The sequence below is a fragment of the Oryzias melastigma genome, linkage group LG22 (genome assembly GCF_002922805.2).
Source record: "Oryzias melastigma strain HK-1 linkage group LG22, ASM292280v2, whole genome shotgun sequence".
Classification (NCBI taxonomy): Eukaryota; Metazoa; Chordata; class Actinopteri; order Beloniformes; family Adrianichthyidae; genus Oryzias; species Oryzias melastigma.
In genome coordinates this window covers 4,578,939-4,591,199 of record NC_050533.1, presented here as the reverse complement: position 1 = coordinate 4,591,199, position 12,261 = coordinate 4,578,939, and the positions used below count along the sequence as shown (strand labels likewise).

Below are 12,261 nucleotides of genomic sequence, written 5' to 3'. Positions count from 1 at the left end.
ATCCTTGGATTTCCAATCTGTTATTTTTGTACATGAGAAACACAGTAATTCCCAGATTATTCGTCCTTTTCTAATAAAATAAGTCAAAATTGATAGTAGAGAAATTCAGTGTTTGTTTATTTATTTATTGTTGAAAGTCAAATCTCTGTGACAAAGGGCGGAGCTATGGGGCCGAACAAAAAGCTTTGTCGCCCCATTCCCCCCAAAGTTTGAGCCAATGTCATTATTGGGGAAGATTAAGACATCATCAATATATGCTATTATAATTATTGGAGAAAAATAACTATAAAAAACTGGATTGACATTCAGTTAAATTAAACAAACTTAACAATAAATAAAATAAAAAAAACATGTTTTCATTTGCCACCCTTCTAACATCATCTGTCCCTTGAATAAATGTAATTTAAAAACAATTAAAATGCGATCTCCTTGATGAATCAATAAAGAAATAAATAAAAATAATACAATTAATTTAAAAAAATGCCATCTCCTTAGGTGATGTAAAAATAAATAAATAAAAATAATGAAAAAAAAGCCATCTCATTGTTGATGTAAAAAATAAATAAATTATTTTAAAAAATGAAAAAAATGAAAATGTTATTTTTGATGTAAAAATACATTAAAAAAATAATCTTAAAAACGAAAACCCCCATCTCTTTTGCAATGTAATAAACAAATAACCAATAATAATAATAAAAAAACAAAAAGCCATGTCCTAGATGACATAAACAAATAAATAAGTCCTAAAAATGAAAATGCCATAATCTATATAATTATGTAAAAAATACATTAAAAAATAAATATATATAATGAATTTTAAAAAAATGAAAATGCCATCTCCTTGATGATGTAAATAAATAAATACAATTTATCCTAAACATGAAAATGCCATCTTTTTACGATGCAAATAATAATAATAATAATAATAAAAATAATCATTTAAAGCAATTTAAACTTAAAAAGGAAAATGCCATCTCTGTTGTAATTTAAAAAATAAATAAAAATAAATACATAAATATAATTAATTAAAAAAAGAAAATAGTATCTCATTGATGATGTAAATAAATAAATAAATAAATAAAATTAGTCTTAAAAACAAAAATGCCATCTCTTTTATGATGTAAAAAATACATTAAAAAAGTGGATAATGAATTTTGAATAATGAAAATGCCATCTTCTTGATGATGTAAATAAATAAAAAAAATAAGAGTAGTCTCAAAAATGAGACTATGCCAACACTTTTATAATATAAAAAAATACATAAATATAATGAATTAAAAAAATGAAAATGGTATCTCATTGATGATGTAAATAAATAAATAAATATGTAAATAAATTTTAAAAATCGTCTTAAAATCTCTTATGATGTAAAAGATAAATTGATTAAAGAAATAAATAAATATAATACATTTTAAAATAATGATAATGTCACCTTTTTGAGGATGTAAATGTATAAATAAAACTAATCTTAAAAATGAAAATGTTATCTCTTTTACGATGCAAATAAATAAATAAATAATAAATAATGCATACAATTAATTTAAAAAAAATGAAAATACCATTTACTTGATTATTTCTAACTTACCAAAATATAAAGTACTCCCCATCTTGTCTGTGACATGAAACCTGCTGACCTGTAATTGTTTGTCCCTAAAAGATGTCGGACATTTTTATTCATTCCTCCACCTGTTGGTTAAGTTTCTTCAGGGTCTATTATCTGTTATTCACAGTTATTTTCAGAAGCAGCACACTGAGGAAAAAAATTAAGGTTAATCAGAACTTAATGACTTATTTTAGAGTAAAAAAAATGCACTGACAGGGACACCTACTGGCCACAAAGGGCGCTGCAGTCTGAGGGACGTTCCTGCGTCTGACTGCTGGATGCAACTTCTACAAATGTGCTTAATCCCTTCAAAGCTGTCTTCTCAGACAGCAGAATTTAATCAAAAACACCGGGGGCGGGATGTCCTGAATCCCTGCCTCCCAAAAAAAGAAAACACAGACGGAGATGAACCCACGCCGTGTGATCTTTGAGTCTCCGTCTCTTAGATGTCAAAGATATTCCCAGAACAGACGTATTGGCCGTTTCACAGGGACCCCCCGCCACTCACACCGCACCCTCCAAAGTTTAAGGAGTCATCTGAACTGTGTGCCGCTTCCAAACATCAACAGAAGAAGTCTGAGGATTTGAGGCGAAAAAAAATTATCAAATGCGAAGATGAAAGCTTGAATTCACAAAGCGTCCTCCAAACTCCTGGAGTAAAGAGCAGCTCACAGCGGGGGGCACACTTTAAGAAGCTTAATGAGTTGGAGAGCAGAGAAGAAGATGGCTGCAGGAAGCGCAGGAAAAACCAAGCCGTGTCACTAATCAAAAACAAGTTTGAGGAAGAGCACTTTGCACTGGATGTGCACTCTGCACCGAGTCGATGTCCGCATGTCAGCTAACGACAGAATCTTTGCACCGATCTGCATGACGGGAAGCAAAAACAGGAAGTTCTGGACCACAATGATCTCAACACTCGTCTTATCCTGCACTTCAAAACTTCCCTTTTTATAAAAACTAAAAAAATGACTCATTTTTAAATGACTTACTTATAAGTAATTAACTTAATAGTTGGGCCGGGAATCGATTAAAAAAATTAACTAATTAATCGCTAAACCTGGGGGAGGAATTAATCGCGATTAATCGCAAACATTTTTTTTAATTTACAGTATTTGTCAACCACCTATTCCGGACCATTGATCAAATAGTCTGTTTTTTATGAAAAAGGGATCTAAACAAAAAAAATACCAAGATTAAAGCACAAAAAATGATTTTGTTTGTAAATAACCATTGAATAAGTGTTTCAATCCACCGCTTAGGGGAAGAATGCTGCTTCGAAAGGTGCGATTAATTTGCATTAATAAATATTGACGCGTTAATCCTAATTTGTTAATCGCGTGTATTAATGCGCCAACATGCGCGGCCCTACATAATAGAAGTATTTCAGAAAAAAATATTCACCATATGACTTTTTTACTAGTCAAAATTGAGCAAAAACTTTTAATCAAACTTTGAGAGTTCAGCAATTCCTGCATTTAAATGTATCTATAATGACATTTTTTTCACTTAAGCGCTGCTCTGCTTGTCTATTTATATGTTTAAAAAATTAGTGGGCCAACTTGTAACAATTCTCTCCAAAAAAAAAACAAAGAAATTGTTTAATAATTGTAGATAAGGAATAAAAAAGAACTTAAAGGAGCTCTGAAGTCTATTACTTTTTCGTTTTTTCACCATCCCCAGACAGAATCATCATCAACAGGTGATGAGATAAATAAAAAGATGAGGGACTCAGATATTCTCTCCTTCTTTTATTATTTATATGCTAGAAAGCAAAAAAAAAATGCATTAATTCATTTGCAGTAATTGGAAAATGGATCCACAATTCACTGAAAAGCTGCAAACACCGAGAGATTGGCTCTAAAAGTTGGTTAATTACACAATAAACTATATTAAAAAAAAGTACCGGGTAACAGTACTTTTGATGTATTTGACAAAGTGAAGAGTTCATAGAGAATAATTCTGAATTAAGTCAATATGTGAAACGCAAACAGAGATGGAGTGTTGTCCACTAAGTTCAGTTTAGTTGTACATTATAGAGATTTTTTTTTTTAATTCTCCAAATATTGATGCTTTATTCTAAACTATGGAAAAACTGCAGTGAATCTGCCAGATTCCAGGACAACAAATGAGGAATGAGACGTACAAACAAAAGAAGTCAAATGTCTGGAACATTAATGTGTAAGAAGCAGAAGAAACAACTGGACCGAAAAATGTGAGCGAGCAAGTTTTTCAAAATATTGGATGAGATTTCCTGCTGGTTAAAAAAAAAAAAAAAAAAAAACATCCCGGACGAGCCCCCATGTTACATCCCCAATGGGCAAACCTGGATCAGGTCTGGGGGAATAAATACAAAAAAAAACTGGACACCAATAAGAATAAAAGGAACACAGTTTATTAAATAAAGGAAATCTTTTGTCCTCAAAAAAATAAGAAAATGAAATAATTAGTTTGCTGGTTTAAATAAAATAGACTAATAAAAGGGAATTGGAACTTTGGACAAACATAAAATAAGTCGGAGAGACTGCTTTTCACACTTCAGCTTCTATGAGTGCTGCTAAAACCACCAGAGCTGGAAGGATCCCGTTCATTGATGTGATGTCTTGCAGATGCTTACACAGACGAAGACCTGATGCTCTACTGGAAGAGCGGGGACGAGTCCCTCAGCACCGACGACCGGATCTCCTTATCGCAGTTCCTGATCCAGAAGTTTCACACCACGTCTCGCTTGGCCTTCTACAGCAGCACAGGTAGATCGCATCACGACCAAAATAACAATCGGCAAAAGAAAAAGATGCATGAGAAAAAGTTAAAGTGCTAGCTATTTGGCCACAGGAGACAACTGAAGTTCTCGTGGTGTTTTAGCAGTTTGTACGCGATAAAACTCTGATTTTTACACCCGATAACTTCAGACTATGATGGAACAGACAATACAGCCGTTTTCTGACCGTAATTACCCACGTTCTCAGAGTCAGTGAACGCACCAGGACTGAAGTTACCACCCTCATGGATTTTGATTGGTCCTTCGTGTTAGCTCCGCCCCAACAGGGCCAGAAGTTTTGAAACTGAAATTTTCAGATTGGAAAACGTAAAAAAAAAGAGTTGAAAGTGAAAAAAAGATTTGAGTCTGCTGATAGTGCAGTGCGGTGACCCTCCGAACAGCTTCACCTGGATCAAATTCTATGGAGCTAAATTGAGGCCAATATTATTTGAAACCCAAATTAAAAAATACAAAAGAAATACTGAAAGAAATTAAAATGTCTGAAACTTTTTGCTATTCTGAAATAAACTGAATTATTTTCAGCTTCAAATGTTTAATTTTTTAGGTTTCAAAACACAAGGTTTCAATTTCAAAACTTTTTTTAAGTTTCCACTTTTTTTTTTTTTTTATCTAAAAATTTCTTCGATAAGGACCTTTTCTACTCCTGTATGTAACACAATAAGATGGCACTTTGTACGGGTTAGAACAGCGTTTTGGACGCCCGGTTTGTACGCGATAAAACTCTGATTTTTACACCCATCTTGGGACAACTTAAGACTATAATAGTACAGACGATAAAGCCATTTTCTGACATTTTATGATTCTAAAGAGAAAAAAAAAGAGTTGTAAGTGCAAAAAAGATTTGAAACTGAAAAATAGTTTTGAAATTGACATTTCGGGTTTTGAAATCGAAAAACAGAACTTTTAAAGCGGAAATAATTATGTTTTAGTGCAGCAAAAAGTTTTACTTTTTTTTTTGTTTGTTTTATTTGGGTTTCAAATCTTTATGGCCCCAATTTGGCTCCATGGATTGTAACGATAGGATAAATAAAGCATCATTTCAAGGAGAAAGTTCACCTCTCACTGCTTGTTTTTGTCCAGATGATGAAATAAGTTTTTTGTGTTTTATTTAGGTCTGCAGGTTCTTATTTATGGCTGTATGTCAACATGTTTGTTTTGTTGCAGTAATACTACTGACATAAAAGTCTTTAGAGTTCTTCTTATCTTACTCTTGATGTGTTCTCTACACACAGTTTACATTTATGGGTTAATACTTGATACATTTAAGAATTTCAGATAATAGCAATAAAGGAAAAATGTTCTCTCTGGTCTGTTTTTGTTCAAAAGTCGCACATTTTCATATAAAATTTACCTGTAATTAATCGCAATTAATCACAATCCGAAAGTGTGATTAATCTGATTATTTTTTCCAATCAATTGACTGCATTAATTAAATATAAAATGTTGTAAATGTACAATTTTGTGTGTGATTTCATGTTGTGATAAGAAGTGGTAAATACTGTAACTAAACAGAAAAAAAGCTTAATCACGATTAATTTTTTCCCAGGTTTGCGATTAATTAGTTAATTGATTTCCGGCCCTACTTAAAATATTTAATAGGAGTAGAGTTTGGTATGTAAAGAACATTTTTAAAACGAAATCGGATGTTTGATTTTGATTGCCAAGACAAGGAAAGATTTGAGTAACTGATGAAAAAAAATGTGTTTTTATTGAAGAAAAAACACATTTTGGCAAAATAAAGGAAAATTAAATAAATACCCAGAAATACCTCACACCGTATCTTCATCTCTGATCTTTTAGACAAAAGGTGAAATTACACTTTGAATTCCTTGAATATTTGTGATCTTTTGCACTACAGTATCGATGGTGTTAAAGACCTCATCTCACTGGGTCACATGTTGAAGTCTAAAGCAAATCTCCTTTTATCCATATCTTTACGAGAAAATAACAAAAACCCAACAAAAAAGTCGTTCCTTGAACCAGATTCTGTGTCTTCCATAAAAACTGACCTTTTGAGTGACTTTTGCTCACAGATCTGAGATGTTCTCAAATGTTTTACTGATTTTTCTGATGCCTCCTTGTTTAATACACGTTAAAATCATCTTTTTTATACACTGGGAATAAGTGCGCAGGTTGGACTCCTATGATCCAAGTCATTTAAAGCCACTTTTTAATATTTAGCTTGATGGCAGAGATGAAACGGAATGGCGTGAACAGACTGATAATTAGAAGGAAAGTTTAATGCTTAGGATCAGAAGAGTCAGAAACTTTAATCTAAAATTGAGTGTAACTGTTGTCTAGACACTTTTTTCGTGTGTGTTTGCAGGCTGGTACAACCGTCTGTACATCAACTTCACACTGCGGCGCCACATCTTCTTCTTCCTGCTTCAGACGTACTTTCCCGCCACGCTCATGGTGATGCTGTCCTGGGTGTCGTTCTGGATCGACCGGCGGGCTGTGCCGGCCAGGGTTTCTTTGGGTAAGAGCAGCTTCTGTCGGGAGTCCGGGGGGGGGGGGATGAAAGCTGGCCGTGACCAACCGGGACCACACGGCAGAAAAATGAACGGCATCACACGTTTTGGAGCTGAGGCGGCGCCGCGCTTGTCATGAAGCCGTCAGAGCCGAAAGCCCCGAGTGGCTCATCTGATTGATCTTGATGTGTTGGACTGTTCAAAAGGTGGTGATGGAGGGGGGGGGTGGCTTTTCTTGTGTCTTATCTATTGCAAAACTGTTCCAGTTCTGTGAATTTGGAAACTATTCCGTCCTCCAGAATAGTTTGATGGATTCATGTCAGCACCAGAATAAATTTCCTTTCAAAACAAGTTAAAACACAGAATACAAGATGAAAAAAAATCTCCCAATAAAATAAGTAGAATTGGTAACATTTGTTACAATAAGTTGTGATGTTCTGCTCTTTTAAGACACAAATTGATCTTGAAATTCTCTATAAATGCTCAGATTTAGGTGTAGTTCTCTGATAGTTGGAAATATTGTGTCTTCTATTATACATTTATTGCTAAAAAGAAATAGTTTACATCTTTAAAGTATGTACATTTACATACATACAAACATACTTAAACATTTTTTCCCCAAAAGATATCTGAATGCTACAATTGTCAACAGTCCCTATTTATAGACCAATTAAATAAGGGGTGTAAAACTCAATCGCCAAAACATGCCTTAGGTCACGGGACGAACAGGATAAACGTTTATTAAACACTCTAAAACAACAAATTTAAAAATGTTTTAAAGTTTTTAACATAATTATGAACTAGATATATAGCATTACCTGTGATAATGTGAATGCTGTAAGCTGAATTTGGCCGCTGAAGATGCTGAAGTTAATAGCTAAAAACACTGAAGCTGATAGCTGAAGATGCTGAAATTGATAGCTGAAAAGCTAAAGCTGATAGCCAGCTAAAATGTTAGCAAAATGCCAAATTAGCATAAAAAATAGATTAGCCAAAACAGCTAGCATGTTGCTGAAAAAAAATACTAAACTTCAAAATAGCCTAAAAAAAACGTAAAAAAGCCTAAGTTAGCCAAAACAGCTAGCATGTATCTGAAATATTAGCTAAACTCCAAAATACCCTAAAAAAAAATCTTAGTAAATACCAAAATAGTCCAAAAAACTAGCAGAATGTCAATTTTTAAAACTTTAAAACTGTAACTTTTTAACATAATTATTCATAATAGAAAAGGCAGGAATATTATTCCAGAATAAATTAACTTAAACCTTAAATAACTTTCAATCTTTGACTCTCCATAAAAATATATTTTGTCAAAGTTATAAAAGGTAGAAATAAGCAAGCTAACATCGGGCCATTATAACAATAAAATAAAATGATCTGGAGGGCCGGATCTTAACTTTGACACGTGTGAATTAGTCTGTAATTTCACATTTTAAGATATTCTTCTGTTAACTTGTACTGCTAACATAATTTTTCTTGCTTTTCTACTACTTTCTATTCTGTTTCTGCCAATTTTTTACTCACAAAACAGAAATCTTTAGTATTTTGTCTTTTAGGTCATTAAGACCTACTACATGATGACCAGTAACATCTGTTTCCTCTTAGAAGAAGCATCAAGTCTTAGGGTGTTAGTTTGCAAAATGTGCTTAAGGTCATTGAAGAACATTTCAAAGCAACCTAAAATCTAATTGTTGATAAAATTAGGCCATAAAACGGACTTAAAAGTGCTAAAAGTCCTATCTAATATAATATCTAATCCTTGATAAATTATGAACTTTCACTGTCTGAGTTTTGATCAGTTTTATTTGTTGCTTACTCATTTGTTTATTTATAGTTTTGACATATTTTCTGTGTGCAGGCATTACCACGGTGCTGACCATGTCCACCATCATCACGGGAGTCAATGCCTCCATGCCACGCGTGTCCTACATCAAAGCTGTGGACATCTACCTCTGGGTCAGCTTCGTCTTCGTTTTCCTCTCGGTGTTGGAGTACGCCGCGGTCAACTACCTGTCCACGGTCCAGGACCGCCGCGAGCGCAAGATGAGGGAGAGGGCCCGCTCCCAGGTGGGCGGAGATTCCCGCTACAAGATGTTTGCATTTATACAAATTATTATTTATTTTTAACATCTAAGGAGCACCTAAAAAGACATCAAAGGAAGAAAAAAAACCCACTGAAGTAAAAAAAAAAAGTTTTTCTCTCAGAAAAAAAAAGAATAGTACAGATAGTACGAGCACAGATAGTAATTGTATTTTTTTTCTTTTTTTTTTTTAGAAAAAAAGTTAGTAATGTTGACCATTAATTTTTTTGTGGGGCGGGGGAGAGGGGGGATTATGGTCACTATCTGGGGCACGGCAGACAGTATCTGGTGCGCACCAGATACTTTCTGGAGATTTTTTTTTCTGGTACGCATCAGATAGTTACTGGTGCGCACCAGTAACTGGCAGATAGTGACCAGAAAAAAAATATTTTTAAAGAAAAAAAAATTTGCTTACTATCTAATGCACACCAGTTACTATCTAATGCGCACCAGTTACTATCTGATGCTTACGACGGAGTATTAGGGCCACCAAAAAGAAAAAAAAAGTAATATTACGACTTTTTTTCGTAACTGTCGTAACTGCTAAATTACGAGAATAAAGTTGTATATTTATGACTTATAAGTCATAGGCTTATATTTACGACTTTTAATCTCGTAAATTTACGAGAAAAAAACTCGTAAATTTACGAGATTAAAAGTCGTAAATTTACGAGATTAAAAGTCGTAAATTCATGAGAAAAAACTCGTAAATTTACGAGATTAAAAGTCGTAATATTATTTTTTTTTTTTTTTGGTGGCCCTAATACTCCGTCGTACGCCAGATATTAACCAGAAATTAATACTTTTTTTTAGAAGAAAAAAAAATTCTGGTCATTATCTGGTATGCGCCAGTTACTATCTTGTACTATCACCAGATACTAACCAAAAGAGAAGAAAAAAAATCAGAAAAAAAATGTTCCTCCATTTTTTTTTTTTTTTTTTTAACGTCCCTTCAGGGGCTCCGTACATATCTGACCAATTTGCTCACAAGTTATTTTTAGTAAAACTCAAGTTTCAATCTTCCAAGTTAGAATCCAAAACAACTTAAATTCTAAAGTGATGATCCCAAGTTTGATCCTTGAAATGAAGAGGTAAAGATAGAAACATCGACTCAAAACGTGTATTGTTACTTATATTAAGCTTAAAGTTGTCAGTGTTGGATCACCATGAGACTTCCTTAATGTGGAATTCTCACGGGTAATTTTGCATTACATTTGAGTTTATGGACAGATTTCTCCAAGCATTTTATTATTTATGACAAATAATAAATAAAGTTCGATTAATGTGTGGATTTACTGAAGGAATGTTTGATGGGTAAAGACGCCGACACCAGGGTCACATGGAAACAGGTGACTTAATGGGAAGAACCATGAAAGGAACAGCAAAAAACAAACAAACAAAAAGAACAAAAGAAAAATCAGGTGATCAGAGATAGAGGAACACATACAAATGATATTACATTTAGGTTTTGTTGCTTGGCAACAGCTGAGCTGATGAAATGACGCGCAACACACGTGAACGTAGATGAAGAAAGACATGCATTTAACTTTGAAATATCACAGAATATGAGTTTGTTTTTGCTCATATGGAGGCGAAAATGAAGTAATTATGGAGTTTTATCTTTCCTCCACCAGTCACTGCCCTGCACCTGCAGCATCTCCCACACTCGAACCATGACCATGATGGACGGCACCTACAGCGAGGCCGACACCAACAGCCTGGCCGGCTACACCGAGGAGCCCATGGTGCAGGAGGAGCCCGACGAGAAGCACCACGTCCCGGAGAAGTCGGAGCACATGGTGGTCCACCTGTCCATGAGCAGCGAGTCCGCGGGCATCAAGAAGAGGAAGAGCCTGCGCGCCCTCAGCATCATCCAGAACACGCACGCCATCGATAAATACTCCCGGATGATTTTTCCCGGATCCTACATCTTTTTCAACCTCATCTACTGGTCAGTTTACTGCTGAAGGCCTGAGCGGCGAGGCCGGTGAAGACGTTCTCATAAAAAGCATCACGGTGCTGCTTACTTGCTTGACCGTGTTTGTTTGTCCGATTTTAGAGGCTCTTCCATCCCATTGGACTATTTCAACTGTTAATCTTCTTACAGCTACTTGAATGTTCATTGTGGTTTTCATGAAATCGGCAAAAATGATCTAAAAATGTTTCATCTTATCTTTTAAATGTGACTCAGACATGAAGTCCGGCCCCCTTTTGTGTTTGCATTCATGTAATACGATAATCTTCATACAATCCAAAATGTCAGCTCAGGTTTTGTCAGTTGCAGAAATTACAGCCACTCAGTCTAGGGCTGCCACGATTAGTCGACTAATCGACTATTAAAATAGTCGACGACTAATTTAATAGTGGATTAGTCGTTACTTTTATATTAAATTTAGGTTACAGTGTAGTAAAGTTAAACAAAGCTATGATCTTTACTATAGTATAAATGCTTAGTAAGCATTCTCACTATAGTGATTCTCCCGCTCTTTTACATACGTTTTTCAGAAACTAAAACCTCAATCACACTTTAAGCAATCTTGGTATCAAAACGTTCAGCTTGTTCAGGACAATACTGGTTGTATTTTTGGTATTCACAAACTTTATAGTTTTAAATAATGAGCAAAATATAAAAAATGAATGAGAAAGTCTTCAAATTTCAAAATTTTAAGTAAATTATCAACAAACCTTTAACTATGGTCTATGTTTTAATTTTTCATAATGATTTTCAAAAAAAAAAATCAGAGTTTAGCTTCTATTTTACCAACATGCTAACATTTTTGGCTAATTTGTTATTTGCTGCGGTTTTTTAGAATAATTTAGAGTTTATCTTCTATTTTAGCAACAGGCTAACGTTTTTGACTAATTTAGTTTACTGGGGAATTTTGGGCTATTTTGAAGTTTAGCTAGTATTTAAGCAATGTGCTAATGTTTTGGCTAATTTGTTTTCTACTGGGGTTTTTTAGGCTAATTAATAGCTTTGCTCCTATTTTAGCATCAGGCTAATGTATTTGGCTAATTTGTTACTTGGGTTTTTTAAGCTTATTTAGAGTTTAGCTTCTATTTAAGCAACAAGCTAACATTTTGACTAATTTAGTTTACTGGGGAGTGGTAGGCTATTTTGAAGTTTAGCTAATATTTTAGCAATATGCTAACATTTTGGCTAATTTGTTATTTACTGTGGTTTTTTAGGCTTATTTAGGGTTTAGCTTCTATTTAAGCAACAACTAACATTTTGACTAATTTAGCTTACTGGGGAATTGTAGGCTATTTTGGAGTTTAGCTAGTATTTAAGCAACTAGCTAGCTTTTTGGCTAACTTGTCATCTAC

At 34.0% G+C, this 12,261-nt stretch overlaps 1 protein-coding gene across 2 annotated transcripts in view; it reads left to right on the top strand.

Annotated features, from left to right (window-relative positions):
* gabrr2a (gamma-aminobutyric acid type A receptor subunit rho2a) overlaps nucleotides 1–11,679 on the top strand; it is a 48,463-nt gene extending 36,784 nt beyond the window's left edge. For both annotated transcript variants that reach the window (XM_024278361.2, XM_036209986.1), the window contains 4 exons: nucleotides 4,210–4,350; nucleotides 6,709–6,861; nucleotides 8,712–8,920; nucleotides 10,569–11,679. In XM_024278361.2, coding sequence (XP_024134129.1) covers nucleotides 4,210–4,350; nucleotides 6,709–6,861; nucleotides 8,712–8,920; nucleotides 10,569–10,901 — 836 coding nt within the window. In that variant the 3' untranslated portion in view covers nucleotides 10,902–11,679. The remainder of the gene's footprint in view (nucleotides 1–4,209; nucleotides 4,351–6,708; nucleotides 6,862–8,711; nucleotides 8,921–10,568) is intronic.
* Nucleotides 11,680–12,261: the final 582 nt, after the last annotated feature.